At 39.3% G+C, this 26,205-nt stretch overlaps 1 protein-coding gene across 1 annotated transcript in view; it reads left to right on the top strand.

The window, feature by feature from the left end:
* Positions 1–328: 328 nt before the first annotated feature.
* ARMC9 (armadillo repeat containing 9) overlaps positions 329–26,205 on the top strand; it is a gene marked incomplete at its 3' end in the record, with an annotated part of 60,668 nt that continues 34,791 nt past the window's right edge. Inside the window, exons 1-9 of the mRNA XM_008948948.1 lie at positions 329–382; positions 2,123–2,248; positions 2,809–2,979; positions 3,985–4,140; positions 6,817–6,909; positions 8,157–8,181; positions 12,289–12,446; positions 15,535–15,633; positions 23,922–23,957. Coding sequence (XP_008947196.1) covers positions 332–382; positions 2,123–2,248; positions 2,809–2,979; positions 3,985–4,140; positions 6,817–6,909; positions 8,157–8,181; positions 12,289–12,446; positions 15,535–15,633; positions 23,922–23,957 — 915 coding nt within the window. The remainder of the gene's footprint in view (positions 383–2,122; positions 2,249–2,808; positions 2,980–3,984; positions 4,141–6,816; positions 6,910–8,156; positions 8,182–12,288; positions 12,447–15,534; positions 15,634–23,921; positions 23,958–26,205) is intronic.

Genomic DNA, 26,205 nt, shown 5'->3' with positions numbered 1-26,205 from the left:
CTCCGGTTGGCTCGGGAACGGGTGGATCCGCGTGCTGTCAGCCTTCAAGGGGCGGCCGCAGCGCTCCGGCACCGGGCCGCACACGCGGACTGATGTGTGAGGAGCCGCGGTGAGCGTCCCGGCCAGACAGCCGCGGCCCTTACGGCAACCTTACGAGGAGGGGCGAGAGGGACGAGACGTCCCGTCTTCCTGACGCGGTTTGGTTGGGGATGAGGCGGCTGGTGGGCTGTGCGTGGCAGGGCTCCGGGAACCACAGGGCTGTCTGCCAGTACCCCTCTTCTGCGCCTTTTTCTAGGTTTTCAGCGGTGAGATGTAGCAGGAACGCATAGTGATGGGGGACGTTTTAGCTTATGAAGCTGAGTTACTCGAACTGGTGAGAGAGGTTGGTTTTGTCTCTTTTTTTCTTGTCTCTCTTTTTTTTTTTTTTTGGTTGAATTTAACAAGGCAAAATTTCATAGTGGTTGTATTCAGAGCCAGGCTTTGTAACTGTGGTCTAAATTCTAGAGTTATTTATGCGGCCAAGTGTTTGCTACATTCTGAAATCATACTGACTCCTGTCATGCTCTGTAGATTCAAAGGGCTCGATGTCCATTAAATGCCACCAGTCAAACATGGAATCAGTCTAGAATTATCTGTTGTTCATTGCAAATGAGGCTTCCATTAAAGAAATAGTGAAGGTGATTAGGTCCACAGAGAGCTTTAGGACTCAGGTCCAAACTATGATAATGGTGAGAGATCTTTTAAACATTGGTTAGCTGCCACCTTGTTCCATAAGTGTATAAATCACAGAGGCACATAAAAACCCTAAAACTGACAAAGTCCAGCCTGAAGTCCTGAGACTGATCCAGTGACTGAGTCACTGATCTGCATGGTTTTAATGTCTAAGCAGGATTTTAGGCGTTCCTCTATCCATATTACTCATAAAAGGTAATCAGAATATATTCAAAAGTCTGAAACAGTCTTGTGAAAAGGACAATGAGAGACAAGTTTTCAAGAGCAAGTGCCTCTATGGTAGTCTGTGCTTCAGCCTTCTGGATAAGTTGGCTAAATGGGGTATTTATGATTTGAAACACAAACTGTCATCTCCGCTGCTTGTGACTGCCTCATTCCTTTGATCAGCTGTGTTGGTGACCTAGGTTAGGGCCCTAAGTGAACACCAAACCAAAAACCTAACCTCCTTGCCTTGTGTGCTTGTGTGATCAAGCCCATTGCATGGTTCCACAGATGCTGGTGCTGTGGTGGGGGGACCAGGAGCTGCAGTTGGCTCTTGCTGTGCCCAGCTTTCACCAGGCTGTCTGTTGAAAGCCTGCACAGTTACTGCCTGACTTAAAAAGTCTACCAAATGGCAAAGTCATACACAACTTGAATCTTTTTCTGGATCTCAGAAAACAGGTTTAAGAAATTTCAGAAGTTTAAGTACTTATTTATTACTATGATAATGTTTATGTTAGCAGTAGAGAAAGGAAACGATTCTTTTTCTCTGTGGCAATGCTAGGGATACAGATCAAGTTTGCAAAATGAAATGTGAGGTCTTGCCTCAGCAACAAATAATTAAGACTCCTGAGGAGGGGAAAGTTGTGTGTAACACAGTGACTGAACATTGTGGGAAGAAGAGGCAGGGCTGCTTCTCTCAGAGAGCAGTGCTTGATAAGTTGGTCATTAATTTGGTTTGCACAGCTTCAGATGAGCGAACTGGCTTAGGATTCAAGCTGTCTGCTGCTGTGGAGAGGAAAGTCACAATTAAGAATTCTGCCTTCTGAGAACATTATTTACATGGAAGTTATTTACTTGTTTCTTCAACCAAGTAATAGCATTAATGGTTGTTAGTTTTTTTTCTTTTATCTAATGAAATTATTAACTAAATTGAAAGGCATCATCCTTTCAAAGAGGATGTGCTTGGTTGCCAGTACTATTCTCTACAATGCAGGAAGAAATTTAATTCAGAAACAGTATTTTCCTACCATGTGAGGTACCAGTTCTTGGTTTGTTACTGTGCAATCTTTGGCATTTTTGGACCGTGCTACAAAGAAACTTTAAAGAACTTTGGCCATTCATGGGTCACTTATTAAAACATTAATAATACAAAAAAACCCACATCATTCCTGATGTTTTTGTCTCGTAGTATTTGGATTTTGCTGAATTTGAAGAAACGGTGAAAGTATTTACAAAGGAATGTAAAACAAAAGGCAAGACACTACCTAAACCAGCAGGTGTTTCCTCAAGAGACTCAAAATTCTTGCCTGTTCAGGTAATGTATCATTTACACTTATTTGGAGTAATACTAAAACCAGTTAAAGGCCACTAACCACTGTATGAATTATTACAGTAGTGATACTATCAGAACTCTCTGAACAGTTTCTTGATGAGTTGAAAAAGTCTGCTAGCAATATTCTTTCAGTGCAGGAACCTTCAAGTTTGGATTTTTTTTTTGCAGAACTCCAGTCCTTTTGAACCTGAGAGTAGTTTTGGTTAATGCTATTTTAGGTTTGCAGCTTGCCATACTTTGATAAGACTGATGTTCACACATCATAGGGATGTATTTGTCCCTGAGGATAAAGCTGGGTCCCCAGGTCATCATGCTTGAAAACTTAGATTTTACTTCGTGTATTGATGGTTGCTCCAGGCTCTCAAAGGTACTAAAGATAGGTAGAGAAAGAATATTTAGGTGGACATTGAATGGTGAGAGCTTTTGGATAAGACTTTTCAAAGTGTTCATATGGCACTTGAATTCTTCGTCCACTAACCTACTGCTGAAAAAATGTAGCTTTTCTGTGTTTGGTTTCTCACTGGATGCTTTCCCCTTTGCAGAAAGATCTGCTTACAGCATTTGAAAATGGTGAGCAGAAAATTTTCTTCCAGCTCTGGGATGAGCATGTTTCATCTTCAATCCAGGACAGTAAATTGATTGCCCAGAAGCTGGAGTTCTATCTTCACATACACTTTGCCACTTACCTCTTAAAACACTCTGTGGGAAAGCCTGTAAGTTCAGTTCACAGTTCAAACTTGACTTTTTTTTTGTTTGCTTTACTTCATTTATTTGTCTGTAGTGTGGATGAGGATGAGATGTTTAGCAAGAATAATGCCCAGAATATGCATTCGGTTTTGGGGCCGCAGGCTGCATTTCAGTTTAGAGGAGACCCCTTGTATTGTGAAGTACAGAGATGGAAATTAAAAGTGTCTTTATCTTGGAGCTCCTGAAGTATTTTAGTTTGGAAAACACCAGCATGCTGATACTCTCAGACCTCTCATTGTGGTCCGTAGAAGACTTAAACCACTTTATTTTTTGTTTTCAGTTTGGACTGAAGCCGTGTGTTGAAATATAAAAATTTCTGATAACATGGGAAAGCTGAATCTTGACTGGCTCAGTATATCATATTGAAAACTGTAATTCCAAGTGGTTAAAAAATATCTGTTACATGAGACTTTTATGATAAGAGACATTTACATATCCTGGAGTCAGGCAGATCAGCCAGGGCTTAACAGCTCCTGCCTTACACCTGTCAGCTGCTACAGGACTATTTGGATGATTGCAGTGTGTTCTCCAGAATCTGGGGGGCTTTTGGTCTATTCTGTGTGCCAGCTCCCCTTCCTGGTGCTGTGTGAGTGGATTTTGTGGTTCTGCACTTCTCACTGAAGTACAGCATGTCTGAAGTAGGTGTTTCCCCTCTGCCCTGAGTATGGAAACAGTGCTTTGCTTTAGAAACCAAGCCTGAAGTGGACAGGAGTAATTTACATTCAAAAAGCGATTTTCATTGTCTTGTTGGACTTGGATAACAGAAACAACAACAGTGGTTTAAATTTTCATTTTTTGAGTGGTGGAAACAAGATATAATGCTCTCTAGTTAAATAAATGTTGTGTTTTAGATAACAAATGTTCTGGGATTTCAAACTTGATATTAGTGTATTTAAGTCTATATTTGCCAGCTTTACAGTGCATTTGGAGTGGCAGTTATCTAAATAAATACGATCTGCTCTCTTTCTTAGGACAAAGCTGAACTTGAGGAAAGGATTTCTTATTTTAAGGCGTACCTGGAAACAAAAGGAGCTGCACTGAGCCAGACTACAGAGCTTCTTCCCTTCTATGCTTTGCCTTTTGTTCCGAATCCCATGGTACATCCGTTATTTAAAGAACTTTTCCAAGTAAGTATCTGTTTTGCACAGGTGGTATTTAGGATGCCTTTTCTCATGGGGTGGTAGTTATTGAATGATGTTTAGTTTGGTAATCAATTTCATTGTTTCCTTTAACAGAACCGTACAATCATAAAAGAACACATATTTGATGGAGAAAGGGTTACAAGACTGCTATTAATTTCAGAGTATCATAGTAAATACATATTTTATATTTGCTTGAGTCCTAAATGGTATGCCAGCTTTGTGTCCATAAATAAGAATTTCTGCTTCCCCTTCCTTTCCACACAACCCTGAAATGCACACGTCTCGGCATCACTGTGTAGTAGTTCAAGTCCACTTACTGTTTTAGAGGTTGTTGCCCAAGCCCATTATCTGTGTATATATAGCTGGATTTGAAACACAATAGCTAGACATAAGGAGTCTGCAGCAGTTTCATTGAACGTGGAAATGAGAAAGTCAAGTTTATAAGCAATCCTTGTGGAACAGAAAATGAGTCAGTGTTGTTTGTGTTATGAGACTCTTCCCCCCTACTCATTTACCCCCCCAGAAAAAATTGCTGGAAGAGCATAGCTCTGCTTGGTGGTTTGATGACTCTTGCCACAGACGTTTTTCCTAGTTAATTTTTTTGTGAAATAGGTTTCAGCCTTTGCCTTTGAATGGCTGTTTCAGAATTCAGTTCTTAGGCTTGCACGTGGAAGGTGAGAAGAGAGGGTAAACATTAGTGTGCTTGAACTTCAAAATAGTATCACTTGCGGGTGCACTTTCAATGTGATGAAGATCTACAGTTATTCTAATGATGAATGGGTAATAAAACACCATGATTTTGACTGCTTTCTGGGCATCATGCAGTTTGATAGCTAGGAGATGATGTGCAGAGCTGTGGTCTGATGTTCCAAAGTACTGGTGTGGCGATACCTGTGGGGAAATTACAGCCATGGTGTCATCTGCTGATGTCTTGTTCCCACAGTGCAAAACTGCACTGGAAACTTCTTGGTTGTGCTGGAAAGGGCTGGTTACATGGTTGCACTTGGACTGGATCGAGGAACCAGTTTGCCTTATTGCCTGTGTGTACACAGCTCCCATGGACACACACACGTACATGAATTTGTCTGTAAAATACGTACGATATTTTTCAGGGTTGTGTGCTTGAAGTGCCTTTTATCATCCTACCCCATGGACAGTTGTGCTGGCTTACCTAAGCAGCTGCGGGCAGTTATTGTGGTGGGAGGAGATCTCTTCAGCCTACATTGTTGCCACACAGTTTATGACATCAAATCAAAAGTTGAATGACTTGCCCTAGGACTGACTTTGGAGGTACCAGCTCATGAGGAGCTCCAGTTTAAGACCAAAAAAGGCATATACTGCCGTTTTCCTTTGGAACTAGCTATAAATAATGAAATGTAGTGGTTGACCTCAGAGATGCCATATGACTACTCTTTTTTAATTATACTTAGCAGCTTTTTTTTTGAATGTGTTATCTAAGATGAAATCCTCATGTTTATTCATAGTAATCGAGTGTCCAAGCCCTTAGTCCACAGCCGCTCATATTTTCTTGTGGGAACTGTACAGCTCATTCCATGTTAGTGTTGAAACACAGATTGTTTTACATTTGAGAAAGAACAGCAGTGAGTCACTAGTCTACTAAGCAGTGTTCTTACAGCACATTTTTTTTCTCAGGCGTCTGATGCTTTATATAGCTGTTTATGTAATACATCTTGAAAAATATACACACTTCTCTGCAGGAGACGTGGTTCCTCTGGTAATATACAGCGTACTTTGGTGCACCACTGTCTGGATACTGAGGTGGTAAATGCAGCAAGTAAATTCTGTATGCTCTCCAGTGTGGTGAAATAAGGGCAAATCTGAGCTGTGAGAACAGCTTGCAACATACACAGCAGTAAATTTTGGAAGCTGCTGCCACTTGTTGGAAGATACTGCTTTTTCATCTGTTGGCTGGTTCTTTTTTTGCTAAGCAGAAAGCAGCTTAACTGAAGGAGCAAGTATTTGGTGAATTCCTAGGTTAATTTTGGCTTTTCTCCATAACTGTTATTTTCTTGTACTTATGAGACACTGTCAGGCAGAAGACAGCATGCCAGTTAGTGGCTGATATGTTGGTCTGTTTTTTGTACATGAGTTGTTTTTCTCTAAATCCTTATTTTAGCAATGTTGTACCCTGATCACTGATGCCATGTCATGACGCTTGCAGTAGTTATTGACAAAATTTACAATCCCCAGATCTTGTTAGGAGTGAAAGATGATGGCAGTGATTACTTTTTGAAAACTGAGCAATGGAAATTCATTAGTTTCATACTCTATTTAATAAATTTAAAATTAATCTTTTTATCTTTTTCTCAGGTTGGTTATATTTTAAATGTACTTCGAATTTAGGGGCAGTTGTTGCATGTGCATACAAGGCTCCAACCCTATATGATAGTTTTAGATTTGAAATAAAGCTACATTGTGTGCTTAGAGCTTTTATCTAGGAGTGATGTTGACCTCTCTCTAACTTCTGTACACTTTTATGTTAACTAGCAAACACTTTCACTTCAGTAACAGTGAGGGGAATATTCATTTCAATGCTGGTTATCCTGTTTACTAGTGGAAGGTTGCTGTGATCCAAACAGTACTTTCAGGATGAGAGTGTACATATTTGGTGAATGACTGTCATTTGTTTTTCTTTTCAAGGACTCTTGGACATCGGATTTAAGGACAAGATTGGAAATATTCCTGTCTCTGAATCTCAAAGCCAGACAGACTCCTCGACTTCTCACTTTATTTGTATCCTTTCCAGAAAACAGTTTGAAGATAATTAGAATTACTATAAAGAGGCACTATGATTTATTGGAAGAATATGCTGCTAAGATTCATTGCAGAATCGCAGTAACATTGCAGTTCAGTGTGTTTATGATAGAAAACACTTTATATTTCACATTCAATCCAATCTTTTGAAACAGATGTGAAGATAATGTATAGGTGGCTATGAACCTGCATATATGTCATATGACCATTCTTGCTTCCATGTAAAAAGTACAGGATACCTGAAGGCACCAAACTGACCTGACTTCTTAGCATTTGTCAAACTGTTAGTCTTTTCAATTTGCCATTTCAGGGACTTGCTGAAAGTTTTCCAGGGCTTTTAATGGTTACAGAAATTATTGTTTTACTAAATGGCTTGTGCTTCAGATCGTATTGTTTTTCTAACAGTATTGTTTAATCTGCGTTACAACCCAATTTTCAAACTACCTACCTCTATGACAAATTTTCTTCTCCATTCTTTGTCAGTACAGTTAAAGACAATGTAGACAGAACTGAACTACAGTCTTTGTTTCTGGGGGCTTTCTTTGTGTGTTGTGTTTTGTTTTTTTTTAAACAGGAGAAGATGAGAGTCTTTTTCCCACTATATCTTACTTTATTCTGAAGCAGAATGTTGCCAGGAGGATATTGAACAATGAGCTGGAAATGGTAGTCGTTCTGTTCCATTCCTGCCCATTTGCCAGGATGGGGAGCAGTGATCAAAACACTGCTTTTACTCTCATGTTGTGCATGTTCGTGTGGGAGCCTGGCACAGAGTGGTTGAAAATTTTCTTTCTCCTTATTCGTCTTTATGGAGAAATGGACTGGATCCTAACTGAGTCCTGGATATTTCTTAGGTCTAAAGCATCACTTGCCCTAAAACACATGCATATTTGTTTGTTGATTTTATGTAAACCCAGCAGTTTGACTTTTGATTTTGGTATTGATACATATGGAGTTACCATATCTTATACTTCAGGGCCGGAACAAGCATCTTCAAAGGTCAACAAAAGTCTCAGATCTCCATGCAACATTGTACATTATGCGCTTAAAAGATTTTTATGTATTTATTATAGTTTCATTTATTCTTGCTCTCCTGTGAAACATCAGACATTGGCTGTTGCCTTGAACAGTAGCAATATTTGGCTTGGTTGGGTTTGATGGTTGAATTTCTCACTCTGTGTCTCTGGAACATGTGCTGAAAGGATCCTCATCTCCTACTTGTACAACAGAAGGAGAATGGACAGTGCAACAAAGGTAAATGCTGAGATGTGGTAAGGATATCATGAAAGATTATTAAAGTCTATAATAGTAGTGGAAAGTACATCTACAATGACAGGAAAAACAGTGATGCATGGTAAAAAGTAATTTGAAATTCAGACCTCTCTCTGGTGATAGCTATTGCCAGGCTGCTTGAGGTCAGTAGGGTTGAGCACAGACATGGTAGAAGTGGGGGAGAGCCTGATAGTAGGATTGGCATTTTAAGTCTATTCTGCCCTGAAACATGGTAAAGCCTCGTGGAGAACTCTGTATGAAGTGCATGCCAACTTGCCATTTTTAGTTACGATGAAGTAAGTTTCCTCAGGTTCCTTTCCCATACCTGTTTATGCCTGTCTTCCATATTTTAAATCTCACTTAGTTGATGACTGTCTGATGATATTAGAGAAAGTTGATTTTTTTTTTTTATATATATATTCCTGTTCACTTATCCTGTTTCAACTCCTAAAACAGTACTTATTGGTGTCTCAGGGATAAGGATGCCGTTATTGGTTATGGGGATATGACAGGAATACAAGGGGGGAATGGAGCAGTGTAGGGCTCAGCTACATGTCAGTGATGAAAACTTCCTGCTCGTTCACTAAGAGAAACTTTCCTGAAATACTCCTTTTTTAGTAAAATTACTTATGTATGAGAAAATAGTGATCTAAAAAATGCACGATATATCAAGACTTTGTGATTGCTCTTTGACTCCCCTTTCTCAGTGAAGACCAGTGTTTGTAATTGATTTAACAGGCAAGTGGTAACTTGGACCCTGTTTCTTAATGGCCAAGAGTAGCATTCATGAGTTGGATTGAGTTGTGGTTATATAGTTTTTTTCCTGTTGACTGTAGTTGGAAGCTGGATTTTTATCCCTGGAAATTTTCCCCACTGGGCTATGAAAAGCAAGCAAATTATGAGTAACTTTATGTTTCATGACTTGGTGCTTCCAACTTTCCTTTGAGTGAAAGTCACACTCTAGATACATCCACTGGAAATTTCTGAATCAAATGCGTTGTATCACACTTAAGTAAAAATGTATTCCAATATGCTCATCTAGGCTAAAGAATAAAGCACTGAAGAGTGGCTAGTTTTGTATAATGGTTTCTCTCAGAATCTTTATCAGTTTAGAAAAAATATTATTGTTTTGGAGCTGTATCATATTAAAGCTGTAGTAGCAGTTTAGCAGAGATGGCTGTGGAATAAAAATAAAATCAAAGTTGAATGATTATCATCAAGGAAGAATAATTTGGGTTGTCTTTGGGTGCTCTCTTAACTCTTCTGATTTTTAAGTTGATGAATATTGATTGCAGTTGATGTAGCTTCAACAGCTTAAAGAATTGTAAAATAGTTGGCTATTCTCAACAAGATTACTTAATGGTCCTGGGAGCTGTTCTACTGTTTGTGTTTTTTTTCAAGTGCATTTTGTTGTGTTTGAACAGGATCTGTGGCTTGTCACAGCTTCTATTATTTCACATTTGTTTTTTACTCCCTCCTAGGAAATGTAATTAAATATCATTAGGGTGACTTGATTTGCAGTCTGATATTAGATGTCAGTCACAAATCCTGCAGGTGCAGAATGCTGGGATTCATGAATGGTTTTCAGAAAGCTGTCATTCTCAGAAGGGGGCTGTGAGAGTAAAATAACTGTCTTTTTTTTTTTTTAACTTGTGAATTTTGAAAAACTGCAGATTAGAAGAAAGAAAATATACCTTCTCTCTGTTATGTTGTTTAAGACTGACAATTTATAGCTAAAGTTTTATAGCTACGGTATATTAATACACATTTTCTCTAAAAGATCCTAGTAAAAGGTGATTTTGCTAAATTTTCTGAAAGTAAAAATAACCTATTCTGCCATCTACTGCTTTTAATATAAATGGGATAAAAGCAGCCTATTTCAGAAACTCTAAAACCCCAAGACATGACAAATTTTTAAAGCTATTTCCAACATCTGAATTCATGGATTTATCTAATGACTTCGACCTTTTTCATTTGTAATGAAAGCTTTATGAATAGTTCTATTTGAATAGTATTTTTCTGTCAGTTTTGTGTCTCGTGTGTCCATATTTTTATTGCTTCTCGCAGTGGTTTCGGTCAGAAATTGTTTGGCAGATATTTGTGCATGATTAGTACATCACTACTGGCAATATAACTAGATCACCATTGTAGAAGATGACTTGTGAAGGGTCTACCAGATAAGCCATGGTGTTAATACAACACTTCCACTACCCATTTTTCCCTCTGCTGAAGATTACCACCCCTGTGCCAGCTACCATGGTACAGCAGAGGTTCACGCCAGAGTTCAGAGAGCAGCGGAACAAATGGCAAAGGGCAGATTTTGAAAAACTACACCTAAATTCTCCAGAGCTTGTTTGTTGTAGCTGCAAAGTGTATGCTGAGCATTTTTTCAACAGGGAGCATAACTGGATGGTGAAACTTTGTACTGCTTAGGATCCTTCGGATGAAGATCCCAAAGATTCCTATTTATATCAGTTACATTTCCCAATGCTTCTATGTTACAGGAATGTATGGTCTACATCTTTATGGAAACAGGTAGTGAACAATGAAAGAGGATAATGGTTTCCTCAAAGATTGTGGGCAAAGTCTGTTTGAAGCCAGAAACAGGAACTAGTTTTTCTAATTTCCAGTGTTGCATTTCTGCTACTTTGTTTTTCTTCCCTTTGAGTTTGTTTGTACTTCAACTGTGTCATATTGGGCTGTTTGGAATGCTCTAACCCCCAAAAATTTAAATCCCTGAAAATGAATCCTACTTCTGCCTGAAACACTAGTCAAGCTAATTCCAACCCATTGTTTAGCAGAAAGTCCTATGGTAAATATTCAGTCTGCAGATGGGCGCGATGCCATTTTCACAACACTAGAGCAATACTGGCTTCTCAGCAAACTAATTTAAAGCATAATGTTCTAGCAAAACACAGAAACATCAGCAGTAACAATGGAATTATTGTGCCTCCCGTCCTAGTTTTGTCCAGTCATGAAGATATGCACCGCAGTACGCAGCTCCAGATTCTGTGCCTGACATCTGTGCACAACACTAATTTGACTAGGTCTGACAATGAGGTGGAGGATACAGATTTGGGTGATTAGTTTGCTTCTTTGATCTCTGAAGTAATTGAACCCAAAGGAGCAAAATGTATCAGGAATGTAACTTTTTAATTTCGACAGAAATTAAAGAAAAATTTCTTTTCAGCAACTGAAGTAACTGATATAGCTTACCATCAACCAGTAAATTATAGAATCTCCTGAAACATTTTGTGTATAAGGAAAGAATGAAGCAGAGAATTCCCTACAGCTTCACAGAATTCAGTAAATGTTTTAATAGCAGATCAGGAACTGCATAACTTGAGTCTTGTTTGATTTGTTTTTTTCTGTGAATTGTACCATTTTCCTTAAAAGATGTGAGACTTATATTTACTTTAAAATAAGCAAAGCACTACGTAATCTAAATATCAATAGCCTATTTCTATAATTAACTGGAGAAAACACCTACCTTTACAGTGTAATCTAAAGAACACTGGCATGAATCTCTGGGTACTGTCATTCTCCTGTTTTGTTGTTTTATCCTTGAAGTGGCTGCTTGACCTTTCCAGTTTCTCAGTGTGATAATGTTTTTTACCCACTGTTACTTCAGTGAATGTAGAAGATTGTGCATGAATCCCATCTGCAGATATCAAGTTAACCAAGTCTGAGCTGCATTTTGTCATATATGCTGATTCTCTTCCCACAGCCTCATTTTTGTCTCTGATAGCGTGGAACTTTTCTTTTATTAACAGACCTTTAAAACAGTTTCCTCTTCACAAATATATTCAGTGATATTTACTGTCTAACAGTTGTATTGCTGCTATAACTGTGAAGCAATTGTTTCTCTGGACAATTAAGGCAAAATAAATATTTGTAGCTGTTGCAATGAAATGAAATCACACTAGTAGTGTGGAATTACCCTTGCAGTGACATTCCACCCCTTGGATAAAATGAATTCCACAGCAGCAGCTGAAGTTGTCCCTTCAGAGCAGTAAAAATGCTTCTGGGTTCTTTTGTCCCATTGGTTGAAAAGGTGATGTTATTTCTTTTTTATTATTCCCTTGACAGAGATGGTGCAACATCTTCATCAGCAGTTAGCGGAGTCGGAGCACAGGACCATGACCTACCTGAAACGGTTTAGCAAAATGCAGGCAGACTACCGTAATCTCCTCGGAGTCGCGGCGGAGCTGGTGGATTCCTTGGAGGCCACAGTTAATGGCAAGATGGTAAGAGATGACTCAGATGTGTACTTGCTTCCCCACCCTGCAGAAAACGGAGAGAGAATGCCACTAAAATGTGAATTTAGCTATGCAGTTCTGAGCATTTCTGTAAATACTCTGTCTCTTTATTAAAGAGACACTGCACTTTGGATGAGAGATTCTTCTATTGTCCCTGTGTACTAGGATAAAGGTAGTGCATCACCATCTCACAAGACATCTCAGATATTCTGTGAGAGTTCCCTTTTGAGCTTTGGCATCAGCAGTGATTAGAGGGCATTTAGAATCATGGAATCATAGAATGTTTCAGACTGGAAGGGACCTCTAGAGGTCATCTGGTCCAACCTCCCTACACAAGTAAGGACATCTCTACCTAGGTCAGGTCGCCCAGGGCCCTGTCAAGCCTGACCTTGAGTGACTCTAGGGTTGGAGCCTCCACTACCTTTCTGGGCAGCCCATTCCAGTGATCTATTATTCTCATATTAAAGATTTTTTTTCTAATCTTGAGTCTAAATCTATCCTTTCCTAGTTTAAAACCATTACTCCTTATCCTGTCATTACAAACCCTTTTGAACAAACCTTCCCCTGCCTTCATGTAGGCCCCTTCAGGTACTGGAAGGTCACTATAAGGTCCCCCTGGAGCCTTCTCCTCTTCAGGCTGAACAACACCAACTCCCCCAGCCTGTCTTCATATGAGAGGTGCTCCAATCCCTTAATCATTTTGGTGGCCTGGCTCTGGGCTTATTCCAGTATATCTACATCCTTGTGCTGGGGGAGGTCCAGAGCTGGACATAGGACTCCAGGTGAGGTCTCACCAGGGCAGAGTAGAGGGGCAAGGTCACCTCTCTCCATCTGCTGGCCATGCTTCTTTTGATGCAGCCCAGGATTTGATTGGCCTTCTGAACTGAGACTGCACGTTGGCAGCTCATGTCCAGTTTTTCATTCACCAGCACTCCTAAGTCCCTTTCCACAGGACTGCTCTCCAGTAAACCCTCTCCCAGCCTATACTGATAGTGCTGGTTACCCCGGCCCGGGTGCAGGACCCTACAATTGGCCTTCTTGAACCTCCTGAGGTTCACCTGAGCCCACCTCTCCAGCCTATTCTGGTCCCTCTGGATGGTATCCCATCCCTCTGGCATGTCAACTGCACCTCCCAGCCTGGTCTCATCCACAAACTTGCTGAGGGTGTACTCAATGCCACTATCAGTATCATTAGCTTAAGAGATTAGGATGTTGTCAGGGACCGTGTCAAAAGCCTTGTAGAAGTCCAGATAGATGACACCCACAGGTCTTCCCTTGTTGACTGATGCAGTCACTTCATTATAGAAGGCGACTAGGCTGGTCAGGCAAGACCCCTAGTAAATCCATGCTGACTACCTAGGATTACCTCCCTGTCCTCCATGTGCCTTAGCACGTCTCCTAGGAGGATCTGTTCCATGATCTTCCCAGGCACAGAGGTGAGGCTGGTGGGGTAGTAGTTCCTAGGGTCTTTTTTACCCTTTTAAAAGATGGGCACAATGTTACCGTTTTCCCAGTCGCTAGGGACTTCACCTGACTCCCATGACTTCTCAAATGTTATGCTGAGTGGCTCAGCAACTGCATCAGCCAGTTCCTTCAATACTCTGGGATGCAGATTTCTGTGATTACTGACTGCAAGCCAGCCTATCAGAGGTTGTTGTATATTTAAAACTGCTGCTAGGCCTGTTTTAAGTTACACTGTGGTGGAAACAATCTTCTCATCCAAACTTTTGGTCAGGAAAAGCTTTCTTTTCTGTTCTGCTAAGCTGAACTTGTTAATTGGTAAAGGGAACTGGTTGGGTTAAGGGGGTGGGGGAATAAATTATTCACTGTGTGAAACAGGCCACATAGATGGGATTGGAGAAGGTACAGCTTTCTTAGGGGTATTTTTTGTAACTTTGTGTAACCCGAAGATTACTCTTGCAGCAGATGTTAGTGGCCTCTAGATGCTATTAAAGGAGCTGTGAGTTGTTAGGGAGACTGACCTAGGAGTTCCTGTGCTGCCTGCTGAAAAGTCAGCGTGTACATTCCTCCTGTCATCGGTGTGAACATCTTGTAGTTTGTAACACCTCATCTGCGATCACTCTCACCTCACCTCATCCATGGCCACAGGGAAGAACTTCCCTGTGGGTGTGGATTTTCAGGAAAGGTGTCTGCTCACCTATGCTTTGCTACCAGTAAGAAACACAGAGTCATTTGCTGCCTCCCATTTCACCCTTCAGTGCTCTCCGAGGTGGTATCCTCTTACCTCCTGTGGTGGAGGAACCAGGCGCTGGTTACCTTTCGGCGTGCATGCGTAATCTCCTTTGTCAGCCTTCTGCTGGGCAGTCATTTGATCCTTCCCAAGTGTGTCCAGCTGAGGGTGCTCTTCCGCTAGGAATCTTGGTTTCTGTCACTTCTGAATCCAGAGTGGAGCGGGGTGCTGAATAAAATCACGTTGAAGTTACAACACGCTGAATTTGAAGAGGTTTGTTGTCTTGGTGTAGGTCTAAGAATATGAGAAGTGCCCCATTCACGTTTCTATAATCTCAGTCCTCTCACCTCTGTCCTGCGGAAGCCAATAACTGCTCTGAAATGAAGCAGTTCTATTGTGGTGTAGGTTTCCCAAAATAAAAATACTAAACCTGCTGAGATATTTTGCACTGAAACACAAAGCCACTGTACTGTGTAACCCATTTATTCTGTCTCATGTACAAGACAGTTGTCTAAGTTGTGCTCCTTAGCTAGATGACACATCAGCATATCAAGGTCTGTCTAAAGCACAAAACTGCTTCATACTTGCTGTTGGACAAATTGTCTTTTGAGGAAAATATGTATGCAAACGTCAGTGTGGTAAATTCTACTTTTATAAAAGTGTTTAGCATTAGTCTTGTGAATGTTCTCAGAAGAAGAGAGTTTACAATTTTCTGAATTCTGAGCAGAACTGTAGTTGCAGTATATACCTTGTGCTTGTGAGTCTCAGGTGTGTGATTTCTTGCCCTCTTAAAAATCCCAAACAATCTCTAGTAGAGAAACACTTGTCTGGTAGAAAGTGTAACTTTTATATAATCCTGTTCTCTCTTTGTTTCCTAACTTTTAGATCACACCAGAGTATCTTCAAAGTGTTTGTGTTCGTTTGTTTAGCAACCAGATGAGACAAAGTGTAGTGCATAGTATTGACTTCACGAGGCCTGGAACTGTAAGTATTAATGTTTGGGGTTTTTTTACAGTAACTATCTGAAAAGACAATGCCACTATATTGGACAATGAAGGTGACAAAAGAGAAAACATGTCCAAGCTTATATAAGAATATGGCAATGCATAAGGTGCTGTTGATCTCAAATGCTGGTGAATTATGTGGTTACACAGTTATAGCTGCATAGTATGATTAATTCTGTTATGATAACAGTAAGCTGTGTATCTGCTAAAATGCTAACAATGTTTAAGAAGAAAACAAAAACAACCTTAAAACTAATGTTCTGAGTGTGGTTTGATAGCACATCTTAGCCAGTTTATCTAAAAAGGGGGTTGTGTTGCTCTGAACACATGCTCTGGTCCTTTCTGCTGTCAGTGATGCTCCTGTAACCCAAGAGTGAATTGGCTTAACCAGCTAAAAAGAAACATCAGATCGGATCGTGAGAACAAATGGGGAAAGAGAGGGAAGGGAGGACTTCCCTTTTTTGTAAGAACTACTTGATAGTTGGGCAGTTACATGATACAGGTAAGCCACATTGTTGATTTATGTCATGGACTTTAACCCTGTATCTATGGATCTTTGATCTTGTTGATAAGCAGCTCAGGATCACTAGGTATTTTTTCTTCCCACTTTACCAGCCTCTTGTTCCTTTTCAGATGGCTGCAGTAGACCTAGCTGCTTGTGCTCATTAATGTTCTGCTCAATCTCCTCTGTCTAAATGGAGAGGGAGATTTTTTTTGTTCCAGCAACAGAACCAATTTAGGGTAGTTTCTAGTGTCTGTGAAACTGTGCCTGGGGGATGTGAGATTTTAAATTACATAAGGATAGTGTAAGAGCTGTTTAGTGGTACAATCTTTTTTAATACCTAGCTTGTTCAAGCTTTTTAAATAAGCATTAAGATTAAAACTGCATTAAAACATTTTAATATTAAAATATTTTGTGCCAGTACTTTACAAAGACAAGCAAAAGTAATGAACTGTGCTTATTGGTTTTGCTGTGGCAGGTATTCATGTATACTTACCTTTGTAGTAGGAGAGCTTTGTGAAGTGTCAAAGGAGAAGCAGAAGAAAATAAGATTCTTGCTCCTTATTCTAGCCAAGGTTTTTAATAACAGTGGCACTATGGGTACATTTTGTTCCTCTTGAAAATCTGTTACAGAAAGATGAGATAATAAAAATGTTCCCTTTTCTATGTGTTAATATTTTCAGAGATAAATATTATTCCTCATTGCTCTTCAAGCTGTTTTAAATGCCCTCACTTCCCTGTTAATGGCCAGAGCCACGTATTTAGGAGTGCACGTGTAGCAGCTTTTCCAGGCTGCATATTGCAGAGTTTCAGGCAGGAGCCAGGATCTCTGTCTGCTGCCACATCAGGGGCTGTCTGTAGCTCCTCTGTCCTTGGACTTACACCATGTCGGTGGTGCATGGTTATGCCATCTCCCACCCTCTAATGTACACCCACTCCTCCATCTTTCTTCTAACCACATGTTTTCAGGGATCTTCCCTTTTTCCCTGCCAATGGCTGTCCAAAATAATGCTTTATGTACCCCAGTAGCCTTCTGCATTTTTGCCATCTGATGTTTGGGTTATGTGTGTCTCCCAGCTTCCTTTCCCTGTGCTGAGGTCATCGATTCTGTACAGCCACATGCCCTCTTCTCTCTGTTCCTGCTCTCTGCTTGCTTCTTTTTTTCCTGTGCTTTCAAGGTGTTCCATTTGCCCAGGGTTTTACTCTGATTACTTCTTTCATTAGTTGATCCTCTGATCTCTTAAGCCCTTGTGGGAAGGGGACAGAGAGAGAAGTGTCATCATTATACAAGGTGCTGGTTTGTTTCTTTTTCCATGCTGCAGAGAATGCAGAATTGGCTGGAGCTGTGTCTTCACTGGTAAAAGCAGGGTGGATTATTGCTAGACTGTGTATGTCTTTCTGTACCCCTATCACACATGCTATTTTAGCATAAACATCTGTCCTTGTATGGTTTAGCCTTTAGGTATAGGCATCTGTTTCCGTATCTATGAAAAAAAAGAGACTTTTAAGAGTTTTAAGAACAGTAAGTGATCACTGAAGGAGCAAAGTGGGTAAGCAGCAGGGTATAAGCATATTTCAGCAAGAATCTCTGTCACTGGAGGTTTGTAAGAGCAACGTAGACAACTACAGTTTGCCAGGAATGGCTGATGCTTGGCTGCTTTTCCAGGGCAGATTAGATGACTGCTCAAAATCTCTTACAGCCATACTGCCTCTTTTTCCTTATACTAAAAGATGCTCAACTGTGAAATTATTGTTGATCTTATGAATCATGTTTCTTTACTCCTGGTTCTCTAAAAACATCTCTGCTGCAGAAGCACCTTTGCCGCTATACTTATGCCAGTATGGCCACTTCAGCAGCGTCCAGCTTTGTAGATAGGTCAGAGAAGGAAGATTTGCTGATGGTGGATTTTTCCTTCCTAAAGGTAAATTTTTGCCTCTCTTCTGTCCTAGATTAGCCAGGTCAAGATGAGTAAAGCTGTGTTCTTCTGGCACAGTTGTATCTATTTTCGTACTAGGCTTTACTAGCGTAACTATTTCTGTGTGATTTTATGGCTCCCTTACCCACACTATTTGGAGTAGTTACTGTGCCACCAAAGTTCTCTGGTGAAGGCCCAGGACAGCTATAGCACTGAGACTGTTTAAATTAAGGGTGTCTCAACTGGTTTAGGTCACTCCTTGACATTGAGGTTACAGTATCCACTGTGGTTGAAAACTAATGTTGTTTCTATAAGCAGACCCACACACTCAGGCTGTCTGGCATTAGCCAAGTTTTGGAAGGCTAATCACAGTCTTTGCTTGTAGACCTTCACTGCATCGTAACCAAGTTTCCTCATTTTATCCTTTTGTGCACAGTTGATCATATTTTATTTCCCACATAGAGTGTTCTGTTTTATACATGAATAGCAAGCATATTGAAACACAAAAAATTGTAAGAAGCAGCAATATGTATAGCCCATCTTCTGAGAAGAAAAATGAGACTCCTTCCTCGTAATCCCAAAATACTTCTAACCACTCCCTGATTCTTTTGATCCAGGAAGTCAGATGAGATGGACTAGAAACTGAATTCTGACTGTTTGCCACTAGGCCACTAAAGCATCCCATTATTTTTTCTTCAAGGATTCCAAATACCTCATTGTTATACACTTAGATGTTATTGTTCTGTCCTTAAGTGGTTTCAGGTTTTTGCATAAGTTTTGGAATAAAGCTGGAGGCATCGTGACCCAGACTAAATAGTAGCATGAGTCCACAGCATCTGTGCTGGATTTGTGTTGGAAGGTCCCTTCACTTTTTGCTCATAACTGATTACAGACACTAGAGTGTGGTCTTTCCAGCTACTCCATTTCACAAAACTTTTTCTGTAAGGGGCAGCCACCTGTATAATTGCAGAAGGAAGAGGCTAGCAGAGGGGCAGCTCCTTTGCTCATTTTGCTCATCTTTACCGTTAGGTCCCTCTGTAGGGAAGAGAAGTGAGAAGTTTTTTAAAAAAAAAAAAGTCTATGTCGGAAGAATTTTGGTTGGCATTAAATACGATACTTTGTTTGTGTTGTTTGTTTTTTTTTTCCTCACTTTGCTTTGAGCATTCAAGATTTTACTCTATCTCACTGACATCACCGATGTCAGGACCAGACCCTTAAATAAATTAGTTTTGGCAGATCAATATCTCTAAACAGATGAGCAGAAAAGAAAATCATTAGCACGGAAATGTTCTGGGCTCCCCAGTTCAAGAGAAAAAAAGAACTACTGCAGAGAGTCCAATGAAGAGCTATGAAGATGCTCCTCAACATGAGGAAGAACTTCTTTGCTGTGAGGGTTCCAGAGCACTGGAACAGGCTCTCCAGGGAGGTTGTGGAGTCTCCTACCTTGGAGACTTTTAAGACCCGTCTGGATGCGTTCCTGTGTGACCTGCCCTAGATTAGATGGTCCTGCTCTGGCAGGGGGGTTGGACTCTGATCTCTGGAGGTCCCTTCCAACCCCTAACATTCTGTGATTCTGTGAAGATGATGAAGGGACTGGAGCACCTCCCTTATGAGGAAAGGTTGAGAAACCTGGGGTTGTTCGACCCAGAGAAGACTTGAGAGGTATTCTTATCAATGATTGTAAATTTCTAAAGGGTGAGTGCCAAGAGGATGGGGCCAGACTCTTCAGTGATGCCCAGCAACAGGCACAGACTGGAACACAGGAAGGTCCATCTGAACGTGGGGAAAAAATTCTTTCCTGTGAGGCTGTTGAAGCCCTGAAACAGGCTGCCCAGAGAGGCTGTGTAGTCTGTTTCTCTGGAGATACTCAGAATTCACCTGGATGTGATCCTGGGTAACCTGCTATAAGTGAAACTGATTTAGAGGGAGGGTTGGACTAGATTATCTCCAGAGGTCCTTCCAACCCCCACCATTCTGTGATTCTGTGAAATCACTTTTTTGTTGTACTGGCATGCAGCATAAATTTTTACCACTTTTACTTAGGGGATGGGTGGATATGCATTATGTAGTTTGGAAAGAGGAGGTTCTTGAGTTCACAGTCAGCTATACTGGTGCACCTCAAGGGACAGTCTGGGTTTGGGAGCAGGTTCTGAGAGCAGGAAATGCTAAAGCTGCATCATTCTCTGAGATGTGTACTTGAGCTCTATAATATATTTTGTTAAATGAGCTTTGCTACACTGATAGTTTTACATTATGCTGGGAAGGACTGTACCAGTGCTGTAACCAAAACGAAGTATTGCCCAAAGAAATAAAAGAGTATGCCTTGGGTTATATTCTTGGTAGCATTATTTGCATGCAAACTTGATTTTGTTCCCAGTGCATTGTACTCTGTGCTCTATTTTTAATGTCAGGAAAGTAGTATTGTGTAATATAAAGCCTTGAGGTCTCAGGCTTTGAAATTACAATAAAGGTAGCAGGTATCCCTGACTAATGTGTGCTGTTGCTGTACAAACATCAGCTTCCTGGTTTGCCCCCTGTGAAAGGCCTGTCCTTTCATACTGGAAAAAATTCCTGTTGGGAGGGCAAGTCCCAGAACAAGTCTTTCTTACTAAACTGGCTCCAAGACTTGAGGCAATGACCTCTCTCAACCAAAAGACTTTCCCAGTGTAATCGTACCCATGAAATCTCACTTACCAAGGGCTTCTGGTGTTGGCTGTTTCTTTGTGCTCTCTGGTAAGCTGGCTTGGATCTCATTCTTTTGCAGAGCAACTTCATTCCTCTTGCCAGCTCTGTGACCTCCTGGGTCAGCTTGTGAGCCTGATCGACAATCCATTAACAGGATGCATCTGCTGCATGCAGTGGCAGAGAGGCCACACTAGTGTGTTACAGTTGGAAGACATTTCCAAGGCTTCTCTCAAACCCTGTTTTACTGTAAGGCTTTTTTTTCTAGCTGCTGTTAAATGTTGTTGCCATCTTCTACCATGTCATTTGACATATGAGGTCCTGAATTGGGAGATAAGAAACTTGAGAGAATTGTCAGAGCAAAAGGTCCATATCTAAGAATAGGAGGTCAGAGAAACAGGTCTGACAAGCTGAGGAAACATTCATCTGTAGGTTTAATCAGTTTCCTGACTTTATAATGTTCATTTGGACAGGGAGCTGATGGGGTAAGGGTAAATTTGAAGAGAATAGTTTTGAATACAATGATCTATCCTAGTCCTCTATAACTGTAATACTTTTGAGATAATTTAAGTTTTACTTTTTAATTTTTTGTTTTCTTTGTCATAGTGATTTGTCTGATGGGTAAGAAACACAGGCTGTAGGTTTTTGAAGCCTGCAGTTTTCTGTTTAACAATGATGAAGCCAAGAGGATTCTGGCTCGTTATCACTGAAGCACTGTACTTTTACTCCCCACCGGAAGTAGCATAGGATCAAGCCTTAAACCCACTGATTCAAGTAAGATGTACACATTCCTGGAATTTCTTGGATTAGGGATAATGTAATAAGATTCTCTAAACTTTGGATTAAAGGGAAAACAGGAGCTACTTCTTTAGAGGTGCAGTTTCTGTCAATAGTCAAGAGCTGCATTAGTCACTAGGGAATCTTTCTGTGACTAGAAAGGTGTTTAGTTGTTGCGAAACAGAGCGTATATTGCTCCAGTGTCGTGGTAAAAAATAAATGTCCATTATGTTTTTACTGCTATTCAGTCTGATTATATTTACCTATAGCTACAATTAGGTGAATTAATGTTCCTTGCAAGTTTTAGGTCTCTTTTGGTACAATATTTGAAATGGTGGGAAAATATATTTTACTTTTGTTTTTTAGTTCTGTCACTGGACAAAAGCACCAGCTCTTTTGTAAAATAAAGCTGTCATTTGCAAACTGTAAACAGCAGGGAATTTTTTTCCCATTCTGAGATAGCTTTGAAGACTAGCTTGGGCTCCTTTTTTTTCTTGTGCTCTGTGCTTTTTATTTCAAACACACCTTTTACTGCAAATGTGAACATGCCATCAAGCTGTAGTAGTTGGTGGCAGGTATTCTATTTCTTACTTGTGAAGGAATTCTCTGCTCTTCAGGAGATCACATGAAGCCTAGGAGAATAAGGAAGAGAAGTTTTTTGGTGTGGTTGCTGTTTTTGTTTTTGGTTGGTTTTTTTTTAATTACTTTGAACTATTCAGAATGGATTCATCAAGCATTATGTGGATGTAAACTCTGTCATTTTAAACATAATATTCACATTGTAGCAAACAGCATCTACCCTAAACAACCTTTTCTTAGGTTGAAATACATGAGTCTTCTCATTCCTTATACAGTGGATAATTCTTATATGTTACCACTTACATATGGTAAAGAAGAAACAAACCTACCTCTTTAAGTAAGCAAAGAGAAATATTTTTTTTCTGCTGATAAGGTATATGATGCCTTTTTCACAAGTTGCTGCTGGTGATGCAACTACCTGCAGCAGCGCAGGCAGGTTTTTGTTTGCATGAATTCCTCATCTCTAAAGATAAGGTGTTTCCATCAGCAGGGGTTTCCACAAACCTCTTCCTGTTATTGTCCTCAAATCAGAGAATAGCTGGGTTGAAAGCCCATCTGGTCCAACCTTTTGTGTTTTCCTTTAAAACTTTTCTTTAATGTCATCTTTGTCTTGATGCCTATGTACATTTTCATTGGCTCAGGTCATGCATGTGTTGAAATGTCCTCTCATCATGATACGGGTTATCTCCTGGTTTCTTCTGCTCACTTATTGGTCTCTATCGATATTGTGCTTTTGTATTAAATTTCATTTTAAAATGTCTCTGCCAGGAACTGTGTGTGTGTATAGCACCATGAAAGTTAAAATACTCATTCACATCAGGGAATTCTGGGTGTGATGGTAATAAAAAGAATAATGTCAGATTTTAAAAACTGGTTAAAGAATAGAGAGAACTTTGTTTTCCTCTTACAATGAAGAGTGGCAAGTTTCTTGTACCTTCTGTATAAGGCTGTATATGTCTGCTAAAGAGAAACCTGCTAAATACAGTGTTTATGTGCTTATTCATCTGCACAAATACGTCCTCTAAAGTAAGTACTGGTGGGTTTGCTCAAAAAGTCTAGCAGAATAATTAATGTTGGTCGTATTTCATTGTGTTGAACTGTGTACTTTTATTTTGAACTGACTGTTCTTTTGAGATACAAAGCTGTTCTATGTTAAGTATTTTAGTCTAATTGAAGGGAACATGGTATATTTTGTACTAAACTACTTAAACCACAAATTATCACCATTTCTTATTTTAGTAACTAAATCTTAGGTTTCCTTCTAGAGACTTTTTCTTAATTTATTCTTGGAGCTTTTTGGGATAGGGAATTGATAACATTGCTGAAATGCCTTAAACTGTCTGTCTCAGCTTTCGTTATTTGCTGGTGAGAAACTCTAGTCAAAGCAAATGAGAATACTTACAGCTGCTTTCTCAGAAGTTGAGGTTTTTCGATCAATACCATGCTCACTGGTATCTCTTTCTTAGCAGAGAGACACAAGTCATAGATGCACATAAATGTGTTGGCACTTGGTATGTAGCTATTCTAACTGGCAGCTAAAATGGAGTAATGTACAGAATAGGTATGTTTGCCAGATATTGAAAGGGGAACTTGTAATTAAATATATCACAAGAGAGACACTGATTACAGGCCTAAAACATAAAAGTATGTGGACAAAGAAATCTTTCTTTTCAAAGCTAATAGTTTGTTAATTTTTAGCTAGTTTTGAATTGTTGTTTTTTTGGACCTGTGCATTTCTCTGTGATTTATTTCTGTTAACTTACTTTTTTTTTAATCTTCTTTATTTTAATGTGTGCCTGTTTGCCCATAAAGGGATATTACTCTATGAGCCCTTGTGATGACGGATATGTAAGTGTTTATATCTTTATATCCTTTCACACTGCCTGCTCAGTCTGTCCAGGTCTATATTTCTCTTCATTTCATAATGTGTAACAATTTTCTGTGCATTTTAACTTGTGATGACATTAACTGTATGGTTTAAGACAAGCTAAAATTGTGCAAGGCTTGGAATTTCTGCATGGAGAACAGAATAAAAGTACTGAGTTAACCTTATGGCTTCATAGTGCACATAACACAGCATGTTAACCAAAGAGTGGCTTTGTCCACAACTTCTACATTAAGCACAGCTTCTTATAGCATGCAGAAACCAGTTTCCTCCCCATGAGCATCAGTGTATATAGCATACAATGTCTCTGAAGTGTGTCAATATCAGCTGATCCCTCACCTTTGACAAAGCAAATGTAATATTATGGCTTAAGATAATACAGCAAATTGACTTATGCTCTTCAGAGGTGCTTCGTATTTTATGTCTTTATCATTTTAATTTCTAAAGTGAAACTTTCTGTAGTAAAGATGATAAAATTATTTTATACAATTAAAATGGATGTTCTGTTACTGAAAACTGGAAATGCAAAATGGTGTTCTGTGTACTGCCAAGTGACTTCTGTAACCCAGATGGAAGTTTGTATTCTGGCAACATTACAAGTACACCATAAGTATCTAATTTTGCCCATAGTCAGTGCATTCTTTGCAAAGAGAGGAAATGAGTCTACTTCTAAGTAACTCAGTATGTAATCAATTCATAAAAGTGATTGACACCAATTTTGAAAAATGTCACTCAGTATTCTACTTTAAAATAATTCATATTTATTTTTTTTATCACTTTCTGTGGGTAAAACAAGATATCACCTTTCAAGAAAAATGACTTTTTTTTTTTTTTTTCCTAAATGTATTCATCACCTGGAATTACAGTAACCCCTGCAGGTATGCAACTTCCTCCTGAAAACAATGTTGTGTTTTGAGAAAGAGTTATAGAATTATTGAATGCAATAGTTATAGAATTATTGAATGTAATGACTATTCCTTTTTATCTTGATATAGAGAACACTGTCCACCTGTGTTAAAAGATCACCTGTATCAGTCAACCTGTTCCTGGTGATGATGTGAACAGTTGTAACAGACTGTTTCCTTGATGTTTAGCATTTTGTTCCCTCTCATAATGATCTGTTTTGGATTGAGAAAAGTTGATTACAGATAAGCAATTATGAATTATATGATCTTTGCTAAAGGAAACTTTTGCCCTTATGCAGGTAGCCTTAGTTAAATGTAACTTTATATACTGTAGAATGTAATAACTTAGAACACAGAGTTGTCTAGCAAATTTTTGTAAAGCTATACGACTAATTCTGAGGTATTTCTTAAATACATAATACATAATACATTCTTAAATAAATAGCTTTCAGCCTCCCCTCACTGTTAATATATAGTATTTTATACCTTTTTCTGATATTTTGTCTTGTTATCACATTATCACATAGTATTACAGTGTGACTTTTTATGTATACTTCAGGTGGCTTAGAGAATCTGTTTTATATGGCAAGTAGGAAGTTTTTATAACAGTATATCTTAATATAAGTTAGAAAAAAGATTCATTAAAAAACATATGCAAATCTTATTATGAAATAAATTTATATAGTCCCACTAAACCTGCCAGGTTACACAAGTTTAGGAGTCTAATCTGCCATAGACTGCATATAGCAGGCTTGTTGTCATTAGCTTATAACAAATGAGCTGAGCATAAATTTGTGAGTTCTAATGATATGTACAAATTTGCTCAAACTTTGGTTTTACTCTTCACATATCTTTGATTATTAATTCTGAATCTGTAATGAATTTACACTGAATTCTTACAGCACATTTTCTAGGGGTGGTAACTGAGGACAGAATCTGGCTTTCAGCTTTAGCCTTCAGCATATTATGAATATATATATTAAATAGCAAAGTGGAGTTGGTCTGAATACAGAGCTAAAGTATTTGATAAAATCAATTGTGGTTTTGGCTTGCACATGAAATGCATCTGCTTTCTTTTATAAATATTTGGTTTATTTTTTTTCCCTTTTGAACTTCTTTGGTTTACTCCATGCTATTCATATTCATGCCTAACTTAGTTCAAAAATGAAGGGCTGCCATCTGTGGCTAATCTGCATCATGACAGAATTACTTGACTTAATATGGCACCTGGTTTGGCTTTGGCAAGAACCAGCACAGACATGAGTCGTGCCTCATGATCCTACAAGAATGAGCAATGCTTGGGCTG

The sequence above is a fragment of the Merops nubicus genome, unplaced genomic scaffold (assembly GCF_000691845.1).
Source record: "Merops nubicus isolate BGI_N331 unplaced genomic scaffold, ASM69184v1 scaffold8531, whole genome shotgun sequence".
In the NCBI taxonomy this organism is placed as follows: Eukaryota; Metazoa; Chordata; class Aves; order Coraciiformes; family Meropidae; genus Merops; species Merops nubicus.
Note: the sequence above shows the minus strand (reverse complement) of the source record. Positions and strands in the feature narration are given on the sequence as shown.